This window comes from Chelonus insularis, unplaced genomic scaffold (genome assembly GCF_013357705.1).
Source record: "Chelonus insularis isolate UGA/USDA-ARS -01 unplaced genomic scaffold, ASM1335770v1 contig_25_pilon, whole genome shotgun sequence".
Lineage (NCBI taxonomy): Eukaryota > Metazoa > Arthropoda > Insecta > Hymenoptera > Braconidae > Chelonus > Chelonus insularis.
In genome coordinates this window covers 1,534,056-1,560,795 of record NW_023276451.1, presented here as the reverse complement: position 1 = coordinate 1,560,795, position 26,740 = coordinate 1,534,056, and the positions used below count along the sequence as shown (strand labels likewise).

The following is a 26,740-nucleotide window of genomic DNA, read 5'->3' as shown; positions in this document are numbered from 1 at the left end:
TCATAAAAAATGGTTTAAACTATCAATCACATTGATAATCGACACCAATCGTACATCATAGAAGTATGATAAATAAGCAAGCAAGCACAGTATTTCATAAAATTATATATTAATTTATTATCATGGAATTTTGATTAAATAATTAAGTTAATAAATAATATACGAGTTAATCCTTGTTTAACATTTGTCGATTTATTCTCATTATCTGTAAAATATTCATAAATGAAAGCATATATGCGTTTTACTTTTCTATATGATCCAATATGTTTCTTTAAACCTTTATCGCATTTTCATTTCAAATTTTATCGACTACTCAATATTTCATTTTCTGTTGCTGAAAAATTAAACGTTTTAATATTTGATTGTACTTCGAATAATAAACTTGAATAAATTTTTTATTGAAAATAATTTGATTAGAGAAAGCAGTACACTATTAAAAAAAAACGTTCGATTCAATTAAGAATTAATAAAAAAAAGTGAAATACATTTATTTGTATAAATTGTTCGGTGAGAAATAATTATCCAATGTTCATGAAAAATAGAAATGTAATAAATGGTAATCAATGTTCTGTTCTATCTTCAGAAAATTTTATTCAATAACTCTTATTGTAAACATATAGAACATTTTCATACATTTTATTAAATTTTTGAAATAGGTACATTTGAAAGTGATTAATCTTCGGATTCAGAACTTAGAATAAAATTTAAAAAATGCGATTTGAATTTGTCACTTTGCAATTTTTAATTGATAACTTCAGTTATGATTCGCCCCGGGATTATAAAATATAAAGATGCTAAACAGACTTAAAAGTAGCAAGTTGCTTTATCGATGGATGAAACAGCTTACTAAAAACAACACGAATACGCTAAGCAATACAACCAGCAGATCAAAAATATTATGCAGTATTTTCATCTCGTGTTTTTCTTTAATTTATAAACAAGGGTTTTGTACATAGAGAAATAGAGAAATCTTTGTATGAAAACTGTGGTTATACCTACGTTAGTTTCTAATTTTTGTATACATAATATAAATATTTTATCTTCAATTTATATTTTAAATTAAACATAAGGCTATTTTACTTTAACTATTTTATTAATCGACCATCAAAATTAAAATGGGTGTTCCAAAGTTCACTAGATTTATTTGCGAGAGATATCCTTGTATCATTGAACTGCTAAACGAATATCAGGTACCACATTGTTTTAAAAATTAAGTAAAGACGCTTAAATTAACAATTCTGATAGAAACAATATCTTACAAATCATAAATTTATATATATAAATATATTATTCTCTTTACAGATTCCTGAATTTGATCATCTATATTTGGATATGAATGGAATAATACACAACTGTTCACATCCAAATAATGCTAATGCCCATTTTCGTATTACTGAAGAAACTATTTTTAAAAATATATTTCATTATGTAGATACATTGTTTCGTACTATTAAACCGCAAAAAGTATTTTTTTTGGCGGTTGATGGTGTGGCTCCACGGGCAAAAATTAATCAACAAAGAGGAAGACGTTTTCGATCAGCTAAAGATGCTGAAATAGCAGAAGCTAAAGCTCTTGCAAAAGGTGAAAAGCTGCCTGAGGAATCTCGATTCGATTCTAATTGTATAACTCCAGGAACACTGTTTATGGCTAAACTTACAGAACAATTAAAATATTTTGTGCAGTATAAAATTTCTACAGACAAGTGTTGGCAAAAATGCAAAATTATTTTAAGTGGGCCTGAGGTAAAATTTTTGTTTTAATCATTTGCTTCTAACATAACAATCAATATAAATAAAATAACATCACAATAATACGATTAAATATTTTTTTAAATAATAAATATTTTATATTTCAGGTCCCAGGCGAAGGAGAACATAAAATAATGGATTATGTAAGATATAGGAAATCACAACCAGATTATAATCCCAATATTCGCCACTGTTTTTATGGTCTAGATGCAGATCTTATAATGCTAAGTTTGTGTACTCATGAACCTCACTTCGCAGTATTAAGAGAAGAAGTGAAATATTCGAAACACGATCAAGCTAAATCTATAGAAAAAACGAAATTTTGTTTGCTCTATATATCTCTACTTCGTGAATACATGGAACATGAGTTTGAATCAATGAAGGATAAACTTCCGTTTCCATTTGATCTAGAAAAAATAATAGACGACTGGATTTTAATGGGTTTTTTAGTGGGTAACGACTTTATACCCCATTTACCAAATCTTCACATTGCTAATGGAGCATTATCAGTATTAAGTCATGTTTATATGAAAATTTTGCCAACGTTAGATGGATATATAAATGAAGCTGGAACTTTAAACCTTGAGAGATTTGAAAAGTTTATGGAAGAACTTGCAGTAATTGATTTAGAACATTTTACAGAACATTTAGCAGACTTAAAATATTTTGAAACTAAGACTGGTCGACGCCCGAATGAACATGAACGTATGAATTATAAAAAATCTAAAGATTCTGAAGAGGAGTCTTCAAAGACTGTAAACAAAGCTTTAGATGCATTAATTCAAGCAACAGAAGAAATTTTATTAGATAATTCTGACGATGATGAAAATGAATCAGATACTGAAAGTGAAATGAATAATTATGAATTTTTATTGCATAAACAAGATTACTATATGACAAAGTTTGAATATCAGAATGTAGATGCTGATGTAATGCGTTCTCAAGCTGAAGCATATGTTACAGCGATTCAGTGGAATTTAAATTACTATTATAATGGGTGTTGTAGTTGGTCCTGGTATTATCCTCATCACTATGCACCTTATATATCAGATATAAAAGGATTTAAAGATTTGAAATTTGATTTTGATCTTGGAAAACCATTTTTACCATTTCAACAATTGTTGGCAGTTTTGCCAGCAGCAAGTAAAGCATTGTTACCTGAAGCTTATCAAAGTTTGTTAACAGAGGAGCAGTCTCCAATTATAGATTATTATCCGGAAGAGTTTCGAACAGATTTAAATGAAAAAAAACAAGATTGGGAAGCAGTAGTACTAATTCCATTTATCAATGAAGATAAATTAATCAAAGCAATGGAGCCTTACAATCATAAATTAACTGCTGAAGAACGTAAAAGAAATCAACATGGTCCCATGAACATTTTTTCTTACTCTGAAATAGCATGTGGAACTATTATTGCACCCGATTATTTTCCAAGTATAGAAAATTATGCTAAAGCATTTCAAATAGTTCCATCAGAAATATATGTGCCAAAAGAAAAACTAGTTAAGGGTTTATGCAAAGGTGTAAAGCTCCATGTTTATTACTCCGGATTTCCTACAATGCAGCACATCAAACACAATGCAAATTTAAGTAAATCTAAAGTAAAAGTTTTTGATCATCCTTCTAGAGAAAATAATATGATAATAACAATTTTACCAAAAGAATCACCATCACTAGAAACATTAGCAAGTGATATTTTAGGAAAAATCGTTTACGCAAAATGGCCTTATCTTTTAGAAGCTCATGTAATAGGAATATCTACTGAAGATCAATCTTTTTCCTTAATTGATTCTACAAAAGGATACAGCGGAGATAATTTAAAGAGAGAGGATTTAAAAAAGGATAATCATTGGAATCAGCAAGTGAAAAGTGTTGCGACAAGTTACAAAAATCGATTCGGAATTGACATTGGAACTACAAATGTTCTGATTCATGCGAAACCTATTTGCGGCCGCAGATACATTTGTACTTCTCAAGGAAGGTTGTCTTTAGAAAAAGAATGGAACAACTATCCAACAGTTTACGCTTATCAGACAATCGTGAGAGATATTGAAGTAGAAGGTGAAGGATTTAAAACGCACATAAATATTACTGATATTTACACACCAAAAAGCATTTGTTTCATGCTTGGGCATCCACATTATGGAGCTATGGGTGAAGTTATTGAACCAGGGGTTAATTTGAAAACTGGTAGAGTTAAAGTAGCAATGAAAGTCATTCCCGAACCAAACTTAGAACCCTGTAAATATAAACAAAATCAATTGAAAATGCAGTATATGTATGGTAATATTGCAGCTCAACGTTTAGGAATAAGTAGTCATTTATTAAGCAGAATTACAGGGTCTATTTTTGTGTTACCAAGACAAAAACAGGAACAATCTGAACAAAAACAACAGAATATAGGACTAAATCTTAAATTTAATAAAAAAAACGAAGAGCTGCCGGGATATACGAAAAAAATTGAGGGACAATGGTTATATGGTTCGAAGTCTATTGGATTAATTCGCAGTTATATGGAACGATTTCCACTGTTATTCGAGTATTTAGCCCAGAATGTTAGTAATGATATTTATCATGAAGATGACATTTTTCCAAATACTCAGGAACTTACCGAAATTACTAAATGGCTTAAAGAACAACCTTACCGAAGCATTGTTACTAGAAACTGTGATGAAGAAGGTCTAGATCCTGACGTTATTACGAAGCTAGAAAATAAAATTAATAAATATGTTAATGAAGAGGAAAATAAATCAAAAACCATTTTAATGCAAGTAAAACCTCATTTACTTTATAAGCCTGGAATTTGTAATGGTAATATTCCACCTGACCCCCAGGCACAATATCAACTTTTCGATAGAATAATAAACGTCAGAGAAGACTCGTGTGTCCCTCTCGGATATAAAGGCACAATTGTGGGTATCCATGGTGTTAATGGTGCAGAAAAATCATATGACATGTTATTTGATAAACCATTCGTTGGAAATATCTCTTTTAATAATTCGTCAGATTGTCGACGATTGAAACTACTTGAAGCTGAGTTTATTAATATCAGCCATGGACTTAGAGCAGAACAGACTATCTCTGAAATTGAAGCAAGCCTAGGAACATTTATGAAAAAGAAAACAAAATCTACATCAGAAAATAACAATTCTAATTCTATGAAACCAAGCGCTTTTGCATCTTTCAGTAAGCATGATAATTTCTTGCCAGTTTTTTGTAAAAGTCAAACTCAACAACCTCAAGGACAAAGCCAAGTAAGAGTTATGAAAAAGAATGAACCACAAAGTTTTCCGAATTCACCAATTAAAAAAAATAATAAAAATAATAATTCTTCAATTCCTGTTAATCCCGTATTGAGCCATGTACAAAATATTCCTGTCATTCCTGTCAATACTCAAATCAACAATAAACCCCAAGGAGAAAATCCAAACCAGCCTACAGAGTTTCAAATGTTGTGGAATGAACTTCACAAATCTGCGGTAAATATTTAAATAAAAATATATGTAAAATGATAAATCAATGATTTTTTACAAAAGAAGATTTTAAATAATTAATAAATTTTAACCAGGTTCCAAGTGCTCCAAACATTCCAAGTAGTGCTGATGGAAGTAATGTACCATTTCAATTACGACCTCAGAAGTCAATGAGCTTTTCAGCCCGACCACCACTACCGACAACTCCACAAATTCCCATTCCAGTGCAAAATCCGGTACATATTGATGACTCAATTTATTTGTCAACAAATTAATAATAATGTTAAAAAATATCAATTAATTCCAAAGCATAGTCTCAAAATCATTACTAATTTAGTAACATGAATAAAAAAATAATTATAGAAAATAATTTGTTGCATGTTAAAATAACAATAGATTAAAATTAATAGAAGTAAAATATTATATTTTCTAGTATTATTAATGTGAAATAATCTAACAAACCTTATTACTATCGTAGCCTCAAGATCCCAGTGCTTTCTTAAAGGCGATGTTGAAAATATCAGATGACAAATCAGACAACAATACATCCCAATCATCTGCAGGAGTTCAAGCTAAACCTTTTGTATTCCCGTCAACTCCACCTGTGCCACAATCCGCCCCAACCTTGGTACAACAAATGTTTGACGTATGTCTAAAATTTGGGTTAATGGATTTTCATTATTAATTCGTTGTTTCATTTGATTAATCATATATTAATTTTACTTAAAATTTCAAATAAACACAATATCTATATTTGCATGTTCATAAATTCATATTAATAAAAAACACTTGTTCCATTTTAACTATAAATATTTAATATTTGAATATTGTTTTATTACAGTATGCAAGACAAGCAAACAAAGAGGAAAAAACCAACGTCCGTTACAGTAAACTTTTATTAGACTATTTTCAAATGCATGGATTGACAACACCAAGATTCTTCTATACACGTGAAAAGAACCTTTTCCGTGCGCAAATAATTTTCCCAAACATGAAGACTTTCTATGGAGAATTATGCTCTGATTTGGAATTAGCGGCAGACAGCGTAGCAATGAAAGCCTATCAGGAATTAAACTTAGTTAAGGCACCCAAGCCACAACTATTTTATGAAATGCGTCCACCAAATGTTTGGAAAAATATTCCACCACCTCCACAAGTGAATATTCAATCTATGATGTCACCAAGACCATTTCCAGATCCACGAATGCCTTCTGTGAGGCCACCGTCAAGTTGGAATAAAGCTCCACATCCACCTTTATTACTTCAGCAAGTTCCAGGATTTATACAAAATCCTCAAATTCAAGTGAACTTTCAAGGATCCTCTGGCTCAATAGAGAATAAAACAGAATTTAAACCTCAACAGTCAACTTCATTTGTACCTTTGCAAGCACAAAAAAAGGCACAAAAACCTAGAGAACCATTTCCAAATTTAAAAGAAAAATCTAAAAATGTTCAATCACCGAAAATTAATTCTCTAAAAATTGAGCAAGTTGAAAACCCACCTGTGCAGTTTAATGAAAATAAGACAAAAGTTAATACTGCTGAAAATCCTCCACCACAAAAAGTTCAAAAAGCCCCAAGACCAAGAAAGTCACGTGTGGCAGCTAATTTTGGAGGTCCACCATCCAACGGAAGTGATGCCCAATAGATATTAACTACTAAATTCTCAGTGATACGAAAAAAATTGGAGAAAATAATAGCAGTTGAATGTTTGTACTATAATTATCGAATGAATTTACGTAATTCTAAAATAGGAAAAAAATGTAATTAATTTAGTAGAAAATTTTATTTGATTCTATTAATTATTTACATTTTTTGAAAAATTTTCAAACAATCATTCAATTGTTATTATCTAATATTTTTTGATTACTTTAATTTCTAATGATTCGCTTTTAATGAAAATAAATATTTTTTTCAATTATAAAACAATTGATAAATTTTTTCAGATGTACACTTGATCACATAATCGTTAATGTCGTGTAAAAAGTGTACAGTTCTGATTATAATATATTAAAATTTTTTGATTTGATATAAATGAGTAACAATGCAACATTGGAGGAATTATTTTTTTCTTATTTTTTCTAGCATTTTTGCGTTAAATTTTTCTTTAATGAGTCTCTACTATTTTTGTTCATCTAAAGAATTTCTGTTCATTAAATTCAACAATAAAATAAGTCATAAATCCTAAGTTTTGAACTTAAATTAAATTGATATCGTACCGAACTTGATGGATTCAATCCTAATGATGAAGTTTATTATTCAATTTGAACGAAAGATTTTTTTATTTTTACATATTATAAATGAATTGATGAATATTATTTTATATTTTTCTGTAAAATAGGCGTTTTAAAAAATTTACATTCATTATATGGTTTAGTAAAAGAACCCAAAAAAAAACTAAGTCTGTAGAAAAGAATACATTTAATAAACAATAATCAATAATCAATAAACAAATAAAATATACTTCTTAATTATTTTTCATTTTAAATTAAAAATGTTCAACAAAAATTTAATTTAACGCAATAAAAAATTCAACTTTTAATTTATTCTAACTAATTGGCTATTTACAAAGCTACTTCATTATTTACCATGTTTCAAAAGTTGATATTGATTTCGTTTGGAATGAAGATTAAAAGATATTAAATTTATTGAGTTAAAAAATTTTATACTTTGTAATATACATTGCAAAATAGTATATTGAAATCAAAGAATTATATTTTACTTCAAAGTCCTACAGGGGGTTTTTGAAATTCTATACTAAATTGTTGTAAATATTCAAATATTTGTAAATAATGTTGATTATTAAAAATAGCACGGGTTAAATATGCTTTTTTATCAGGTGAAATAGGAAGAATATTTTCTTCTAATGCAGTTTGAACCCAAATGCTTAAATCTTTCCTCGAATAAGCTTTCAATGCATTCAAAACTTTAGCATGGGTCTCAAGATTTTTTCGTTCCGTTCGTCCTCCTGTGTTGGAAACAATATTTAATTATGATAACACTTATATTAAAGTCTAAATGTTTAAAAATTGTTTATATAAAATTTATATTTCACCTATGCATTGTAAAATCATCCGAATAAGTTCTTGGCCAATTGATGGAATAAAAGCTGATGGAAGAAATTTTATTACATTCACTATAAAAAATCCAGCTGCTTTAATAACATCACTTTCTGGAAATCCTAAGCCTTCAATGCCTATTTAACAAGGAAAGCTTTTTTAACATTTTTCAAAAGAAATTGAAAGAACTTATAGTTTAGTAATTAAAAAAGAAATTTTACCATAACGAAACATTTCTGGATGTTGATCACTCATTTGCATCATCAACGATGGATTCTTCCTACAAGTTGAAGAAAGTAATCCAAGATAAGCTTCCATTAAATCCCAAAAATCTGAAAGATTTCCACCGGACATTCTACAAGCATTAAAGCCACTTAAAGTATGTGCACTAATTTCTCTGAATATAGGTCCAATCACAACTTCTGAATAGCCACCGAATAATGAAACCATTTGTTTCAATAAATTCAGTGCTGAAGGATGTGATCGTATTTTATAAGAGGTAACTAAAAGTGATAATAACGGTCTAGCATCCTGTTCAGGATGTAAAAGACATTGGAGAGATCTTTCTATACAACCATGCATTGCTTCTAAAGTCTGATCATTTTGGTTCCACTCTGCTTGAGTTACTAATTGATTAAAAATGGGTAAAAGTCGATCTAATACTGATTTACCAATGGCTCCCTCAAGAGTTGACAAGAACATTGTTGCCATTTTCAGTTGATTGATAACCGCAGTTCTTGCTGAAGCTATTGGATGCTGCAAAAGTTCATGTAATCTCATGACACAAAGTCCCAAAGTATTATCTAAGTGTTTCAGTTGTTCTTCGGTCGAAGAAAGTGAATTTAATAGTTTTCCAGCAGCATACATTAATCTTAAACCTTCACCACTTCCTGAAGGAAGAATTGTCAATGTTTTACTAATAGTGTCTAGCAAAGAAGGTGCTAGAGGAGCTAGGCTAAGTTGGCATTCTCTCGTTATATCTTTTAAAGCCATACTAGCACGTGTCGCAGCCATCGAACCTTGCGTAAGGCCAAATGTAATAAGTTGAAGAGATCGTTCTAGCCAAGGGTCTGGATTGTCTCCTAACCATTCAGCATAAGTGCCCAATGTCGAACACGCACATGCTAATACTTCTTGAGGATATCTGTCATAAGAAACATGGGAAATAATTAAATCTATAAGCGCAGATACATAATCATTTTCTTGACATCCTATACAATCTGATAATGCTTGAATTGTATATAATGTTATTTCTACGTCTGGCCATTTTAAAGTATCTAAAAGTGGTTGAGTGAGTCGTTGCCCAAGAATGACCAAAAGATCTTGGCCTAAAATACGAAAACAATAATTAAAAGTATCTGCTATATCTTGTCGATAACATCTCAATAGTTCACGATCTCGAGCTGTTCCTGCTTCAGTTGGTGTTGACGGCAGAGTAGCTTTTCGGAGTAAAATATGTGTTAGACGAATATAAATTGGCTTTAACATCTCTTTAATTCGGTTATCATCTGGTGGATCAAAAGTTTCGATGGTATCTTGAAGAGAATACCAAAAATTAATTGGTATACAACTATGACGTTCATCTATTGGATATCTCCCAGGACAGTCAGTGTAATCGAGAATAAGCTTAATTAAGATTTCAACTGTCCATTTATGAGACTCATTAGGATCATCAGAAATAATTGCTTGTAATAACATTCTTGTGTGAGCATCTCCAATTGTAGTGAGAATTCTAGCAAACCAAACATTATTTTTTTCTTGTGCCACTGACACTAAACTTCTCGTCCAACTCCAAAAAAGCTGAGGTCTTCGATAAAGATATTCATTAGTCATTGCAATAGATACAAATTCTTGAACGATTTCCCATGGTTTATTATCATCATCGCATCCTGGCTCTTGAGGAACATAACGAGATGCTGCAGTCGGGAAATGATCAAATAGTTGTGCAACTAAGTCCAACGTTGGGCCAAGTTTTATCCAAGAAAGAGCACACTCTAAAGCTAAAATATATAATGAACTATATTTATTATTGTTCGATATTAATTGATTACATGAAGATAACACTTGTTGGAGTAACCAAGTCACTTTACTATAGGTAATTTCTGAATCAATTTTTTTATATTCGGAAACACCCAATTGTTCTTTTAATTTTACTCTTTTGGCTCGAGTTCGCTTTTCAGCCTGCAATAAATTATTTATTGAATCGTTGGTTAGTATTCTTTAGTTTATATACAAGTTTGTAAGTATTATTATTTAGTAAATAATATTCACATCAATTAGAAGGGCTGATAAGACTCGTAAAAGAAGGTCTAGTGTTTCGAGATTATTGTAAGGCAAAATTTCTATTAAATCATCCATTAGTTCTTGGTCATAATCTTCTGACATACAATGATTTGCCAAAAAGACTGCTAACTAAAAAAATTAATTTGGTTATTTATAATACATAATATAATTAAATATATATTCGTATTAAATAATTGTACCGCTTCACAAAGCTTTGTTTGGATCAATTTTGGAGTAGATGATGATGTCATTATTACCAGTATCTGATTCTTTAATGCAGGATATTCAGACTCTGGGATTTCTTCCCATTGTTTTAATATTTTAACATGTAAAGTAGAAGCTGCAAAGAACTGAACTTCCCACGCCTAAAAAATTTAATAATTTTCTACATTCTATTTTGTAATGCAATAAAATAAAAAATTGATTAAGTAAAACTTGTTTCCAATATTATTTTATGATCAAATATATACAATCAATTCTGTGAAGAAAAAAGATTATATAAATCATAATTACAAAATAAACATACTTTTGAAGGATCTAATAAAGGCCATACAAAACTCCAAGCTTCTGGGGAAGCTTGAAACCGAAGAAGCATTTCATGTAGATCTTTGGCACCTTCCAAATAAAATTGTTTTACAGCTTCTTCAACTGTTTTTGTGATATCCATAATGTTCATTTTATTTTTGATGTAAAAATTGTTTATTGTCAAAGATAACCTTATCACAGCTAAAAAAAATATTCGGGACCCTCAAACGTCTTTGAATTTCAAGTTTTTAGGTTAAAAATTTGCACGAATTATTAACATCACAAAACTATGGTATGACAATATCTTATTACAAAAAAAGTATTGGTATAAGTATTCAATGAATTTTAAAAATCGTTTACAAAGAAAATTTTTAAAAAATTCAATTTTTGAACAACAATTCTCTAATGTACACTGAAAAAAAAAACGTGATACCTACAATGTATGCTAACAACGGATACAAAGTATACTCAAATCAAGTATAATTATTGTTAAGGCTGGGCTGAAGTCAGAAAGTTTCCCGGAGTTGACTTTACGCCCTCGTGTTGTGCGGCAAAAGGCCGAAGCTTGACGTCAACTGAAATTGAGTAGGTAACAGGAAAATCGTTCGAAAAATGATAATTTTCAGGGATGCACTACAAAAAGGGAGCCTTAGGGTACCAAGAAATTTACAAATTTCAGAATAATCTGTTCCGAGCAAGACAGAGCACAAAATATATCTATCTATCTCCGTCTTATTTTTCAGAGCAGACTGCGAGTTCGAACAGTTGACGAGCAAGCACATTCCCCACCCTCTGTTACTAAGCCTGAAGCTTACGATATCTAAACGTAAACAAAGCAAATGAAAATATGCTAGCTCTATAGTCAGAAGGTTCGCCAGTTATTTTACCGAACGGTGTTCGATTCTAATTGCGGCAAAATTTTTTTTTTATTTAAATTGCATGTAATTGCAATTTTATCATGCCAAAAATGAGTTTTAAATTTCAATTTTTATGTAAAATTTTTTTTTCAATTAATCAATGACAAATGAGAAAATATTTGAACAGGGCCATTAACCTTTTTTTGTACAAATACATTGATAATAGCCTTTTTTAACAACTTATTAATAATAAAAAATTGTTTAAACAATCCGCGGCGAGTTCCGATACTTCGCCGGCAAGCTCGACCCCCACTTTCTGTGCCCAAGCCTGTAGCTTATAATTTTCAAGCATCGTTTATATAATTGGAACTATAATAGCTCAGTGGTTAGAGCCCCGACCTTTTATTTTGCTGGGCAGGGTTCGATCCCAGTCATAGGCAATTTTTTTTTCTGTATCTTGTTCAAGTGACTTTATATACTTATAAATCAATTCATATATTTTATTACATTATTCTTCCAATTAATTACGAAAAAAAACTTGTTTTTCTGAAAATAAGCTGAGGGTGAGGAACGAGTTACTATGAATTCTCTTTTTTAGAAAATGTTGTCTTTAAAAGACACTAGGAATTGATTTTGAACTTATACAAACAACCAATTATTGTATTTATATAAAATTTTTATGAAAAAAAAAAATTGGCTATAACTGGGATCGAACCCTAATCGGTAAAATGAAAGCTTGGTGTTCTACTCACAGAGCTAACATATTATCTCTGACATCATGTTTATGTTTATAAATTGTATAATGCAGGCTTGAGTACGAAAGGTGGGGATAGAGCTTGCCGGCGAAGTGCCGGAAATCCCCGTGGATTATTTCAACTACTTCTAAATATTTCTAAATTGCTTAAAAAAAAGCTACGTTCATATAGCTATAGTAAAAAAAGTGTTTATAACTCTGTTCATATGTTTTCCGACTCGGCGTCGATAAATTACATAAATAATTGAGAAAAAAAAATCAAATCGTTGGTAAGAATTCATTTTAGCATGTTAATATTATAATTACATGCAAATCTAACAAATGAAAAAGAAAAAAAAAACTACCATGACTGGAATCGAACCCTGCCCATCAAAATGAAAGATCGATGCGCTAACCACCGAGCTATTATGATTACAAAACATCTATATATGCTCAAAAATTATAAGCTGCAGGCTTGGGCATAGAGAGTAGGGGTAGAGCTTGCCAGCGAAGTGCCGGAACTCGCCACGGATTGTTTAAACTACTTTTCAATGTTGATAATAATATGATTAACTTGTTAATAACATAACATTGTTAATACATGTAAAGATGTATAAGTATAAGTTGTTAAACACAGGCTATTATCAATGTATTTATACAAAAAGAAAGTTTATGGCTCTGTTCAAATATTTTTCGACTTAGCGTCAATAAATTCAATGAATAAAGAGAAAAAAAAATCAAATTGTTATAAAAGATTAATTATAGCATGTCAATATTATAATTACATGCTAATCTAACGAATAAAGTAGAAAAAAAAAATTGGTTATGACTGGGATCGAACCCTGCCCGGCAAAATAGAACTCTGACGCCCTAACCACATGGCCAGCATAATCTCGATATTGAGTTGATGTATATTTGTTTTTACACTACATGCTTGGATACGCCGACTTGGAATTGAGCTTTTTGATTAACATTTATACCTAATAAAAATGATAATAATGGATGAGTATATGTATTTGAAGTTATTTGCAGGTATTATATTAATTAATGTTAAATGAGTATCATCATTTTTATTTATCCTAACTGCAATAGTCATCAAAGTGTAGGGCATTGTAAAGTGATACACTATGTTTACATCACATACATATATTACCCGTACACACACATACAGAATTTACTCGCCAAAATGCAGGGCACCATCAGTTCTGGATACGGATTGAGCATTTTTTCAATATGGATGACTGAGGTCATCTGCGAGCATAATGCTGTCACCTATCAGAATTTTTTCGAACTAATTTTCCGGAGAATATCATGTGGAATACAAGATTTCTAATTATTTTTAAATTATTCAATTTTACACTATGAATTGATTTTTTTAACATTCAGACAGGTGGCAAGGACTGACGCAAACACGAATTTTGGGCGAAAAACGTATAAAAATAGAATAATTAGTGATTTTTCATCTGAATGATGTGGCCGCCATCTTGGAATTTAAGCGCGGCAAGTCAATTCATAATTTTTTCATTATTCTTTCTAATTTTTTTGATAAAAATATTCACTATATACAAAAAATTGTTGTTTACGTCAGTCCGGCATTAATTCCTCTGTAATTTGGTACCTAATTTTATAGAAATAATTGTAAATTGGCGACGAAATTAGAAATTTCCCGATCCCATGTATTTGGATAGGGGGAATCAGTCGCCTTTCTGACTTCAGCCCAGCCTTAAGGAAGTTCTATGCATATTCAGAAACAAAAATTTATTTTTATGCTTTTAGATTTTAATTCTATTTATATTGTTTTTCCACGAAAATGGGTAAAAACACTTCTACTATTCTATTATAATTATCATAATAAATGTTTCTGAAGAGAAAAATAATTGTTTAAATATGTTAAATAATTCTTATTTATTTATTTTAAATCAAACTTTTGTCGATACGGTACCTACTACAGATAAAAAGCTGTGTACATAGAAATAATTTTTTCACGTACACTATGACAAATGCATCGTGGCAACATCGCATTATTTAACCCTCTCTAACCTATAAATACATATATAAGAATTTGACAGTTGTTTCATCATGGAAAAAACAAGATATAAGGGTAAATTTATAAAAAAGAAAACTCTAGAAAGAAATTTGAAAGCAGTAGAGATTCTCAATAAAGGGAAACTAAAAAAACAAATTAGAAATTTAACTTATTCCAATAGAGAAGCCGAACATCCAAAAGTAATCTCAAGTAGCATGAAACATGGTTTGTGTGAAGGCATACGTTTTATAGATTTACAAGTTTTAAGTGAAAATTTACAATGTGAAAAATGTGGTCAATTGTTGCATTTAAAAAATGCAACTGAAGAAAAATTAGTTGGTCAACGAGTGAATTTGTTAGTGACATGCACTGAATGTCAAGCTGTCAAAGAAGTATACACGACTAAATCACACCTGTCAAGTGATAAAAAAACAATGAAAAGTGATGTTAATACAAGATTAATTCTTGGTAAATACAGTTGAAAATAATGATCATTTATTCGTAATTAATTATAAGTTCTAATTTTATGATTAAGGTAAAATTAACATTACAGGTGCCATACACAGTGGGATTGGGTGTACTGCTTTAAATAAAATGTTAGCTTGTATGAATTGTCCAATAATTTATCCAGCATTATATAAAAAATTTGAGCGAGAAGTTGGATTGGCTATTGAAAAAACTGCCAAAAATAGTTGTAAAGAAGCTGCAGAAGAGGAAAGACGTCTTGTGGTTGAAAATATTACAAAATTATGTGAAGAACTGTAAGCTAATTTTTTATGAATTTTGATTCTTTAAAATCATAGTAAACGAATGGATTATTGTATAGATAGTTGAAAACTATAGTTACTTATGATTTTATGTCTATTTTTTTACCAATCAGTTTATAGTTTTTTATATATAGTAAATGTTTTAATTATGAATATAACTCTTTTTTGGAGTAAATACGTAATGAAATCAATTTTTAATTTGAAGAAATTCAAATGATGTAATGTAATCAATGTACCATAAAAATTCAATTTTTTTTGTAGCTTCCATGAAGTTTTTTCAGGAAATATATTCGTTTATTTCGATAAATTTTAATGTAATTTTTTGATTTTCTTTTATTGTAATAGCCCCGATGAAGTGGTGAAGGAGGTTTACCCCCAGTTATATAAATTAGATCGTGATCCCAGCATGTCAAGTGAAGATCATACTGAAGAATTTGATGTGGCAGTAGACAACATCGTAAACATCATAGTTTCCTACGACATGGCTTGGTCCAAAAGAGGTGCAGGAAATAGCTATGATAGCTTCAACGGTTATGGAGCAATAATTGGATTTTTATCCAAAAAAATAATCGATTATGGAACACGAAACAGAAAATGCCGCCAGTGTGGAAAAAATGCTGACAAAAAACATGACTGTCGCAAAAACTTTCAAGGATCTGCCAAAGCCATGGAGGCTGATCTTGGTTCTGCTCTTGTTAATGATAGCTCGATTTTAAAAGAAGCAAACGTGAATGTTCGAGTCTTAATTGGAGATGAAGATAGTGCAACAATATCTTCAGTACGTAAGAATAGTGCACATAGTATTGTGAAGTTTGCTGACTATAATCATCTTCGTAAACACTTTGTTAGTGATTTGTATTCGTTAAAAAACAAGTATAGAGAAATGGCACATAAGAGCGTAATTCCGCATTTGAAGAAGTGCTTTGGATATGCTGTAGCTCAGAATAAAGGGCAAACAGCAAAATTAGCATCTACACTTCGATCTATTCCAGATCATGTTTATGGGCGACACGAAAATTGTGATTCTTGGTGTCATCGAGATTCTGCTGATTCTAATAACAATACCGAATCACAAACTATTTTACTTCACAATCCAGAGCTCTTCAAAGAGTTGTCAACAATTTTTCAAAAGTATGCAAATAATGCATCGAAGTTTTCAACTGGAGCATCCAGTCAGAGTAACGAAAGCTTTCACAATATGGTTGCACATAAGAATCCAAAAAAAGATTGTCATTCACTTAGTGAGGCTAGCGATTTTAGAATAGCTAGTGCTGTATGTACAAAGAATGAAGGTAATTTGTATTTATCTAAAGTAGAAAAGCAGTTGAATATGAGTCCAGGAAAGAGAACCGCATCTTTTTCAAGTCAACTAGATGAAAAAAGACTTAAACGTGCAAAAACAGCTTCTTTACCAAAAACGAAATTGAGAAGGGTACATTTGCGACAACAAAGAGTAGATTTGAGGAAAAAAAACGAGAAGTCAGAAGGTACTATGTACGAATCTAATTGTGGTCTCGAATTATCAAATGATTTATCTGCTGAAAATAATATTAATGAAGAAGATGAAAGATCACCTTGTCTTTTGAAAACAGTAAATGAGTACAACATCATTTACTTTGATCTAGAAACTTCAGGATTTGGCAGATCAGCGGATATTTTACAAATCGCAGCTGTTGGTCAAGAATCGGTATTTTCTACTTATGTAAATCCATCACAACCTGTCACAGTCTCTGCATCAGCAGTTACTGGGTTAGAAAATATTCATGGTGAATTATTTTTACATGGTAAAAAAGTATCTTCTATACCGATACACCAAGCTTTGTTAGAATTTAAAAATTATTTAGCTTCATTGTCAACACCTATTCTCCTTGTAGCCCATAAAGTTACATTTGATTCGCATTTTTTAGTTCGAGCAATTCAAAAACATTCACTAATATCTGAATTTGAAAGTGTGATTATTGGATTTTCAGATTCTTTAAATATCTTCAAAACAAAGTATCCTGATCGAAAAGGACCAGGAGTATTTAAGTTATCTGCATTAGCAAATGATTTTCTACCTGAAAATTCTAACGAGAATTTTCACGATGCAGTGTATGACGCGAATGTATTACAGCAATTAAGCTCATTACTAATTTCTAAAACTGAGTTTTTCGATACAGCGGTATCATTTAGAGCTACTTTACAATCTATTATGAGATTACAAAATGAAAACTGTTTAAAAAAAACTTTACAACCTCTTCAAAATATTATTTCGTCTGGTATGATTAAAAAAATCTCACAAGCTGGGATAGATTACAATAAATTAAAAAAAATATACCTACAGGATGGAGAAAATGCTATCATAGACCTGTTATCTAAAAAAATAGAGATGGGACAACTTTGGTTACTAAGAATAAAAAAATTTTAAGAAAAATAATTGAATTTTTCAAAAAAAATAATTAGTCATTTTTGTTTTGCGCTCAAATTGTCATTTTCTTACTATTATTGAATATTTATTAAAATTCACAAAAGGAAAGTATAAATCTATATAATATTTAATTATTGAATTTGAAAACGATTGTTATTATTACATTTTTTAACTTTTATTATATTATATATTATTATAACTTAAAATTCATTAATGTGATAGAAAATCCAAAGCAAAATATATATGTTTTCTAAAAACAATTTAACTTATTTCTGTTTTTCTTATATATTATCTATTAATAATGTTTAAAATGCTAAGAATTAAAAGACCAAGTTGAGCCAATTTTAATTTTATCTTGTTTATGAATAAAATGAAATTTTTAAAAATCCTTTTTTCGAATAATTTTATTTATTTATTATTTTTCTTTAAAAAACGATAACAATACAGAGTTGATAAGACAAAGATTTGAAAATTCGGCGGTAAAAATCATATTGAGTGACGTAAGCAACGTTGCCAGTTTTATTTTGCTAATGTAAGTCATCGCGTGTCCCCTCACGATACTATGAGATTTTTCAACTTTCAATTGAAGTTTTCTTTATAACTACGTGGTAAATAATGATAGAACAATTACATCGGGTTCTAAAAGAATTGATTAGGCCACTACTATTTTTAGAAATATTTTTGTCGACTTGTTTCCGATGAAAAAAATAAAAACATCCATTCCAAGGCATGTAAAAATGGCTGTCCCTACAAGATTCGTGTAAAAATAATTTATTTGAAAAATAACTTTTTCATAAACTATGTGGTTAATTCGATTGATCTTTTGCAAATTATTCTGGAATATATTACTGCATGGATATTCAAAATTGTAAAAAAATTGGTCGAAAAAAATATTTGCATAGAACTACCTTAAGGGAAAATTTAAATTATCGTTTTTTACTGTTGAATTTTAAATTTGTAGTGGTAAATCGTATCTTTACGGATGACTTTAGTCCATGTCTAAAATGGAAATAACAACTAGCGCTACTTGTGTTCGGAAAATTAACTGCAAACACCACTCATTTGTTCAATTGATCGGTAAAAACAACTGCCAATCAAAAAATATGTATTTAGCTGTATTATGAAGGCCAATATGTCATGCTGAAAGTAGAGGATCTTTCTTAATCGCATCAGTTGAAGTAATTTAAGAATTTTTAGTTAATAACAACGTGATTATTGTTTATTCTTACATTTTTGTGATTTCGAATGTATCAGAATATATAGGAAATAACTTTTGCTTTCGCTAGTATCTTAACATAATCATTTAACCGGGAAAAATATAGCTTAGAGGTTTCCGCGGTTACATTGAAAGCGTGATAGAATTGCATGTGATAATCAGTTTATATTTATTTAATTGTTGGTTTTCATGATTTTTATTTATAAAGAGTGTGCTTTAAATCCACTGATAACAAAGTGTTTGTACTGGTAAAATTAATACAGTCTTAATTGTTGACATAAGATTTTATCATTTTTATTGTTAACCTAGAAGTTGTGATACATTTAAATATTGTAATTTTTGTTACAGAACTTAAATTAAAAAAAAAAACATGGATAGTGGGCCTAGTATTAAACGGCCAAAGCCAGGAGATAATGAAGAAGAGCTTTTTCGTATGCAAGAAGATTTCTTGAAATCAAAACAAGAGCCATCAGCAAAAGTTATTAATCTACGAGCTCAAAATCAAAAATTAAATGAAAAACTAGATACGGGACAGCCTGAGAATAAACCAACTAAATTTAGATCAAAGTTTGCTGAACGAAGAGCTTTAGCAAAAGCACAATTATCTACATCTCAGTCAGATGGCCCTGTTCTTAATCCAGAAGTTGTTCAAAATCTCCAAGAAAAATCTTCAAAAGAGTTAATCGATAATGTTCAAAATATACCAATAATTAACTCAAAAATTATAATGGGTAATATTGTGGAAAAGAAGCCCGATAGTCAAGCTCATCAATTATTATCTGAGTATTTTTCGGAAGCTTCTAAAAGTACCGGATTCCCCCAAGTATTCTCTGTAGATAGTAAAAATCGCTCTAATAATGCAGGGAGTCTCTTTTATCAATCAGTAGCAACAAAGAATTTTATAGATTCTCATTTAGAAAAAAATTCAATGGATATTGATTCTTCAATAAAACCCTCCATTAATTCTGACCAAAGTTTGATAGTTGAAGGACCACTAGGCTCTGAAATCCATAGAGAAAACTTAGAAAAGCTAAATAAAATGACTTCAGAAGAAATTCTAAAAGAAAAAGCTCATTTGGAAAGTATTCTTAGTCCAGATATAATCAAATTCTTAAAAGAAAAAAAAAAGAAAACAACAACACCGCTTCAGAAAATCAATAATAAAGTTTCTGTCAATGAAAGTAAAACGAGAACTGAAGAATTAAAATCAGAATTACAAGAAGATACAACGAATATAAATTCAAAAGAAGAAAATATGGAGCTAGATGATGCGTCAACTGAGCCGCCAACTCAAGTTGCAGAAATTGTTGAACAAGCATCGGAAAAAGGTTGGGTTCATATGGATGAAATAGAGCCTGCAAAATTAGAATGGATGAAAGAAATTCCAGCGAGCAATCATAGTGATAAAGTGCCTGAAGAACCTTATAATGCTCGGTTTGATTTTTCTGGAATGCTTTTACCTTTTAAAGATGACAGTTTACTCAATAAAGGTTTACATCATCATGGAGAAGAACCAGATCGTCCAGGATATTCTCTTCAAGAATTACTTCAACTAAGTCGATCAGCAGCTCAACAACAACGATGTACAGCACTTACTACTCTAGCAAATATTATGGAACAAAGCAGAAAAGGTTTGTACGATCAAGTTTTACATCCTTCACCACTTGCTATTTTAAATCAACGAAATATAATGTTACTGTTGAGATTTTCTCTTGATGATTTATCTGTGGCTATTGTTACTGCGACGATGCAAGCTCTCCGAGCATTTTTATACAGTGAAGCTGACGAAATATGCTTAGATAGACTTCACGGATGGAATTTAAATGGTGGAACTTGTGTTATTCCTGAGCTACCAGCACCGAAAACAGATGTTGAAGATACAGCTACGTTGAAAGATCATGAATTAGCTCAGTTGGATTGCGTGGCTGCTGCTATGAGATCAGATATCGTTTTACGTATCAGATACATATTAAGCGAAATGCGCCCGCCTCCTGCAGGTGTAACGTTTGCTTTAGAAATTTTAATCAGGCTTGCTAGACATTCACGTTCGACTGCTTTGAATATTGCTACTACTCCACGACTTTTGGAAATTATTGCCAACAACTTCATTCCTATATCTACTCAACGACTTGTTGATATTGAATTATTATCTAACGCTTATGGCGTTCCAAACGTGTCAGCCATTCGTCTATGTCGTATTTTACTCGAATATGCTGGAAGACCAGTTGCAGATCGTCTCAACAACTTGAAAATTATTCATTCTTTAATATCATACATTACTACTGATACAGGTGAAGCTGGACTTCGTCTTTCTATCGAAGCGCTACGTTTATGGAGATTTTTACTTACTCATGGTTTAGCTGTAGATAGTTTATCTGCTTCTAGTCAAATGTTAGCTTCACAGCTGCAACTTTTATTAAGCAATCATGATCTCGGAAATACTTCAGAGCTCTCATGTGAATATGCTACAGCTTTGGTACATATTTCTATGCTTGAAACTTCATTAAAACCAATTATTTCTACATTATTAATGAAATGGAGTACACAATTATCAAATATTTCATCAGTAACATGGAGTAATACTAAATTAGTTGCAATCACATTACGAGTGACTGAAGACATTTCATATTTCAAAACTGGCTGGATAAATAATGCTAAAGTTTTTAATAATATCTGTTCTACATCAAATTTATTAAGCGAATATGTAACAGCATCTGAAAGAGATTCATCATCACTTCCAAGCTTTGGAGTTATTGCTAAAGACGGGCAGCTGCAACCAGCGGTATCTTTAAACTCATGTTTTCTGTTTTTAGCTACAGCCTGGAGCACTTTTCTCAAAGCTAAGATGTTTAATGAACTAGAAATTATCTTGAATAATACAGATATAATGAAATATCTGAAAAAACTCGTAAGTAATGATTGGTCCCTTCAAAACAGCTGGTATACCAGATCCGAATTATCTTTTATTATAGAAATAGTTCGAAGTATTGCACAATTTAAAGTAAATGATATGATAACCGAGTTAATATGGAAAATTGGAGTAAAACTGATACCAGTTTTATCATCAGATACTTCTGAAATAGTTAAAGAAATTCTTGGAATTATTTTCTCCAATGAAAAAATGATACTTCACACACTTTCAGATCATTTGAACGCGTTGAAATTAAATGAAACTCAAGAAATGATTTCACATCACTTACCTGATAATATTGCAAGTATTTATGAGGAATATATATCCAGTGAAAATAGTTGGAATCAGCAAGCAATGCCGAAAGATTGGCTGTATCTGCCTCTTGTTGCCTGCTATACACAATACAAAAATAAAACTAATTGGAATGAAAACGACACAATTAAAGTAATTACCTCCTTAAGTCTGGAAGTAACAATGCCTGAGTTATTTCATGATTTATCACCAAGCTTACGCTATTCTCGTCTGATTTTAGTATTTCTCTGTGACACAGTTTACTTAAATAAAATAGTTTCAATTTTATTAACTAATGTTATGTCTGAAGTGGTGAGTAAATATTATAAAAGCTTCGATTTTTATACTGAGCTTCCAGGACTCACTTCCTTCACAGATCTGTATACAGCAATGTGTGAATGTTTTTGTGCCAATTCTTACGGAGATGATAATTTCTGTATGGCTTTATTGGTTCCTATTGCACAAAAACATAGTATTCATTACCGACGAATGCTGTGGTCAGAGCATGCAGGAGCTTTACGCTACTTGAAACTTCCTCCAGAGCAATTATTAATTCCTCTCAATGAATTTCTATATCCACTTGAAGAGGATATATCATTGATAGAGAGTTATATTACAGCTTTAGTTCGAAAAAATATTAGAAAAGAGTGGTGTCCTGTTTTATACATAATTGCCATACATCATTCAGCGATGTTTCTTCAAGGAACATCCAAATTGGCAACTAGAATGCGTGCTGGGATAGCATCGATAAAAGACGCCAATTTGGCGGAGAGTTTGTTAAATTATGTTCCAAGCTAGTGAGGTTGTTAAATCGATTACATATAGAAACCGAATGTTAAAAATGGCTTCAAAAACAGATCATAATTTGCGTCATGAAGTCAATTTTGTGCAGTGAATAAAATTAAAATGAAATAATAAATTTCATAAATAAATAAACATTACGATATAGAAAAATTGTATAACACAACAATATATCTTTACAATTCTAGTATTTACTCATTGAGTATTCAATTGTTGATATGTACATAATATGATTTTTATATCATATGTAATAATTTGTTTATTATTCATAAACAAATGTTATTTTTTGAATAAGTTCAGAATAAAGAATTTGAAAAATACTCAATAGATGCAAGTTTTTTTTTCAAGTATTTGAGTTCGCTATCTGAAATGTAAAAATAAATAATTATTAATATTGAATTATTATTTACTTTTTAAAGTGTAATCATACGAAGAACTGTATAAATATTATTCTAATCTATTAATCTTTTTTACAAATACATAATATTGATCGAATATAATCTACTTTGAAATTACATATATGTATATATATACATTTTATATATCTTATTTTTTAAATACAGTTTTCTTTTTAAGCTTTCTCACTTTCAATTAAATTCAATATGGGTAATTAATATTTAATAATAAATACAATTTTTAAGATCAACTGATGTTTATTATATATTAAATGAAATTTCGTAAAGTTTTATAAGCTGCATAGTTATTTAAATGATTGTTATGAATTATAGAATTCTATATTATTAAAAATATACATTTTCTCGTAATGACACCATCACATTAAATGCAGCAAAAAAAATTGCAAACCTTCATAACAATTTCTTTGTAATCCTTTGTTTATCATTTGACATCAATGATTAATTACACAATCATTGCTGACAATAAAAAAATTCATTTTTAAACCAAATAGATTATTTAGCAAAAAAGAAAATTTATATAATTTAAAATTTAAAAGCTTCAATGAATTTTTTTTGTAATTGTTTTTCTAACCGTTATACGAATCAATTGTTTGGAAAATAGTGTAGTCATTTGTATAATACATTATTTATATAGAACTTGAATCAATACATAATTATGCAGTTGAGTCATGATAAACTCAGCAAAACAATTGAAAAAAAAAGATAGATATTAGCTGTAAAATCAATTATATCATTTGACGTATTGAACAATGTACCTAATACAAGTATTTTTGAATAATTTGTTTATAAAGTTGAGACATTAAAAGCAGTTTTTAAACATCACATTTATGTAAATTTCCACCATTGAGACTCACGTGAAGTTGAAACATTTGAGTTTATTGGACTCGCCGGACTTTTATCCGGCGAGCTCTGTGAATGCTATGATTCAATCCCAAGTTTCCGATAAGTCTCTTTATCTACCGTAACAAGTCTTCCTTCTACACTTGAACAATCTAATTCAATACAGTGTAATCTAGAACCCCAGTCGCAATGACTATGATCCTCGGGTTTATAGTATTTGATTTGCAAACATGTGGTGAGATATCCTGAACCTAGAACACGCATTGCAATAGCTAAATCTTCACGATGACCTCTTGCACTAGGTTTGGCTCCTTTCGTACAGTGATAAGCACTATAAGCACACGCAGTTCCGTCTCGAGATTGTTCGATTAAATCCACCGACTCTCCACCTATGTTTAGTGATCTGGAAGAGAATATTTTGCTTAAATGTGGCGTAACAAATATGTGAAAAAGATCAAAGAAGATACTTTGAGAAATACTTGATTATTGTTGACATGAAGACGGAATATTTTTCAAAAGCAAAGAGCTCTTTAAAAATGTAGAAAATCTCCGGAGAATTGTTTTTATTTTAAAAAAATCTCTTATTATGAAAAAGAATTGGACTATTGGACAATATTCTATTTTTAAAAAATGATGTAATTCATATGCTGTCAGATTGATTTCTTTTTGTTATGTTTTTAAAAAATTTCTTAGCTTTCATCATGATTAATGCAGTTATTAATCAACTGTCAATTTTAAAAAAACACATTTCTTGTAACTATTAAGTATTTACACTATAAATCATTGTAAATTCATTGACATATAACTTCAAATACAGGGTTTTTTGAGGTCAGAGTATCTTATTCTGTATGTTGGATACAATCAATACTCTACTGTGGTATCCGATAATAGATCCACAATCATAGGGTTTTCTTAATAATTTAGTAAATGAGTGTCACACTTTTACAGTGAGATATTTCCGAACTAGGCTGGTAAAAAATAAAGCCTCAGACATATTCTTTGGTGAAGGTTGCTAATATCAACAAGCTTACTGTGAAAAACGTTAAAATATTGATAAAGCTTGACATAAAAGTTTTAAATATTTTGATGAGTAAAATTGAGTTTTTTGTTTTTAATATATTTAAATCTTCATGTATATTTAAAATTTTTATGATCATAAGTTAAGTTTAGTTAGATAGACATTAAGTTTCGTAATGTTCAAGGTTTTAAACTTTTTCATGTATGGCTCTGAGCATGGGAGCAACAAAAATAATATAAAATATTGAGAAGAAAAAAAATACCTAAAATGCTATGTTTCAACATAAAGGATTTTGCAATATTAATGAATAAACTACTAAAAGTTTCGCTTACTTTTTTCCTGTGTTTTTAAAGCTCCTCTATTACGTTATTTAGTAATGAAAATTTGATATGAAGTTAGATGTTTAATGAGATAATTACTTTTTAGATACTTCATGATGTATGTAGAAATACCGAGAATTTTTTATCTTAACTTTATAACCAATTTCTAAAAAATGAGTCTCTCAATTTTTCACTTAACTTCTATTGATTACTTTTTACTTGGAAAACTTATATTTTAAGAAGCTTGAATAAACTATCATAAAAATTGAATCAATTGCTATAAAAAATATCTTTTTCTCATAAAGTTCGATAAAAAAATTGTCTTACTATAATATTTATATGATCAAATTTGAAAACTAATATTTCAGATCTTCATGTATTTCAATTGATTTATTCAAATGGAAAATTGTTCAATGTACTTGTATCATATCTGTAGGGTAAAGACTTGTCGAAGAAAAGAATGAAAAAGTTATAGCTTGCTGACTTACGAAACAACTTTAAAATAATTATTTTTTTTTTCATTTGTATTATGTAATGTATCAATAATAGCAATAATTCTTAAATGAATCGAAAAAAGATTAATTGGATGAAGGAAAAAAACTTATAAAAAGAGATATGAATTGGTTTATAAAGAGCTTGAATAAAATTTTAGCTTGAAAAAAATTTAATTAAATGAAATTAAAGAATAAGTTTTCAAATTCAAACATTTAATAACTAACTGTACCTACTGCAACAGTTGAGGTGGTTTGAAGCTAATGTCAAAACGATATGTAGCATCAATACTAAGTTTCACAGTTTTGAGTTGTCGAAATCTTGCAGATGTTTCCATTTTACAATAAACAGGCCCAGCATCTGGTTCTTTCTTTACAGAAAGTGTAACACGAAAATGGTTACTACCCCCCATTTGACAACATTTCAATTTTAAATCAGTTATTAATATTATTACACTATGTTGTATGGTTTAGTTCCAAACTTTTAATTGTACACGATGTGAGTGGTCTGACCGTACTAGCAACAGTACTGCTTTCATGAGCATCGCAATGCTTAC

General features: G+C 30.0%; 5 protein-coding genes across 9 annotated transcripts; 3 read left to right on the top strand and 2 right to left on the bottom strand.

The window, feature by feature from the left end:
- The first annotated feature begins 925 nt into the window (after positions 1-925).
- On the top strand, positions 926-7,020 carry pcm (pacman). 3 transcript variants are annotated; one of them, XM_035079720.1, is made up of 6 exons: positions 926-1,190; positions 1,303-1,743; positions 1,857-5,228; positions 5,318-5,458; positions 5,701-5,850; positions 6,064-7,020. In XM_035079720.1, the coding sequence occupies exons 1-6, from the start codon at positions 1,116-1,118 to the stop codon at positions 6,868-6,870; spliced, it is 4,986 nt and encodes a 1,661-aa protein (XP_034935611.1). In that variant the 5' UTR covers positions 926-1,115; the 3' UTR covers positions 6,871-7,020. The 3 variants fall into 3 exon arrangements, with proteins under 3 accessions (XP_034935611.1, XP_034935610.1, XP_034935612.1); XM_035079719.1 differs by having other exon boundaries at positions 5,701-5,868; positions 6,064-7,019; XM_035079721.1 differs by lacking the exon at positions 5,701-5,850.
- Positions 7,021-7,785: 765 nt separating this feature from the next.
- On the bottom strand, positions 7,786-11,529 carry cdm (importin-13-like protein cdm). Its single transcript, XM_035079810.1, has 6 exons — positions 11,091-11,529; positions 10,765-10,929; positions 10,553-10,693; positions 8,503-10,462; positions 8,278-8,418; positions 7,786-8,190 (listed from the first exon to the last, which is right to left on the bottom strand). Exons 1-6 carry the CDS (start codon positions 11,238-11,240, stop codon positions 7,946-7,948), a joined length of 2,802 nt encoding a protein of 933 aa, XP_034935701.1. The 5' UTR covers positions 11,241-11,529; the 3' UTR covers positions 7,786-7,945.
- A 3,085-nt stretch (positions 11,530-14,614) lies between these two features.
- Positions 14,615-17,978, top strand: LOC118064901 (uncharacterized). Its single transcript, XM_035079820.1, has 3 exons — positions 14,615-15,173; positions 15,259-15,466; positions 15,818-17,978. Exons 1-3 carry the CDS (start codon positions 14,759-14,761, stop codon positions 17,877-17,879), a joined length of 2,685 nt encoding a protein of 894 aa, XP_034935711.1. The 5' UTR covers positions 14,615-14,758; the 3' UTR covers positions 17,880-17,978.
- A 1,026-nt stretch (positions 17,979-19,004) lies between these two features.
- Positions 19,005-23,294, top strand: LOC118064916 (RNA polymerase II-associated protein 1). 3 transcript variants are annotated; one of them, XM_035079847.1, is made up of 2 exons: positions 19,005-19,057; positions 19,444-23,293. In XM_035079847.1, exon 2 carries the CDS (start codon positions 19,466-19,468, stop codon positions 23,093-23,095), a length of 3,630 nt encoding a protein of 1,209 aa, XP_034935738.1. In that variant the 5' UTR covers positions 19,005-19,057; positions 19,444-19,465; the 3' UTR covers positions 23,096-23,293. The 3 variants fall into 3 exon arrangements, with proteins under 3 accessions (XP_034935738.1, XP_034935740.1, XP_034935739.1); XM_035079849.1 differs by having other exon boundaries at positions 19,033-19,087; positions 19,444-23,294; XM_035079848.1 differs by lacking the exon at positions 19,005-19,057 and adding an exon at positions 19,096-19,343 and having other exon boundaries at positions 19,444-23,294.
- Positions 23,295-24,098: 804 nt separating this feature from the next.
- LOC118064919 (CB1 cannabinoid receptor-interacting protein 1-like) lies at positions 24,099-26,725 on the bottom strand. Its single transcript, XM_035079858.1, has 2 exons — positions 26,421-26,725; positions 24,099-24,757 (listed from the first exon to the last, which is right to left on the bottom strand). Exons 1-2 carry the CDS (start codon positions 26,594-26,596, stop codon positions 24,433-24,435), a joined length of 501 nt encoding a protein of 166 aa, XP_034935749.1. The 5' UTR covers positions 26,597-26,725; the 3' UTR covers positions 24,099-24,432.
- Positions 26,726-26,740: the final 15 nt, after the last annotated feature.

Excerpts from the sequence above, each read along its gene's own strand:
- pcm (XM_035079719.1), top strand. The coding sequence starts at position 1,116 with ATGGGTGTTCCAAAGTTCACTAGATTTATTTGCGAGAGATATCCTTGT. Across the intron at positions 1,191-1,302 it reads AACTGCTAAACGAATATCAG|ATTCCTGAATTTGATCATCT; the intron begins GTACCACATTGT and ends TTCTCTTTACAG. Across the intron at positions 1,744-1,856 it reads TTATTTTAAGTGGGCCTGAG|GTCCCAGGCGAAGGAGAACA; the intron begins GTAAAATTTTTG and ends TTTATATTTCAG.
- LOC118064901 (XM_035079820.1), top strand. The coding sequence starts at position 14,759 with ATGGAAAAAACAAGATATAAGGGTAAATTTATAAAAAAGAAAACTCTA. Across the intron at positions 15,174-15,258 it reads TAATACAAGATTAATTCTTG|GTGCCATACACAGTGGGATT; the intron begins GTAAATACAGTT and ends TTAACATTACAG. Across the intron at positions 15,467-15,817 it reads ACAAAATTATGTGAAGAACT|CCCCGATGAAGTGGTGAAGG; the intron begins GTAAGCTAATTT and ends TTATTGTAATAG.
- LOC118064916 (XM_035079849.1), top strand. The coding sequence starts at position 19,466 with ATGGATAGTGGGCCTAGTATTAAACGGCCAAAGCCAGGAGATAATGAA.
- LOC118064919 (XM_035079858.1), bottom strand. The coding sequence starts at position 26,596 with ATGGGGGGTAGTAACCATTTTCGTGTTACACTTTCTGTAAAGAAAGAA. Across the intron at positions 24,758-26,420 it reads AAACCACCTCAACTGTTGCA|ATCACTAAACATAGGTGGAG; the intron begins GTAGGTACAGTT and ends ATTCTCTTCCAG.
- cdm (XM_035079810.1), bottom strand. The coding sequence starts at position 11,240 with ATGAACATTATGGATATCACAAAAACAGTTGAAGAAGCTGTAAAACAA. Across the intron at positions 10,694-10,764 it reads AAACAAAGCTTTGTGAAGCG|TTAGCAGTCTTTTTGGCAAA; the intron begins GTACAATTATTT and ends TAATTTTTTTAG. Across the intron at positions 8,191-8,277 it reads GATGATTTTACAATGCATAG|GAGGACGAACGGAACGAAAA; the intron begins GTGAAATATAAA and ends TTTCCAACACAG.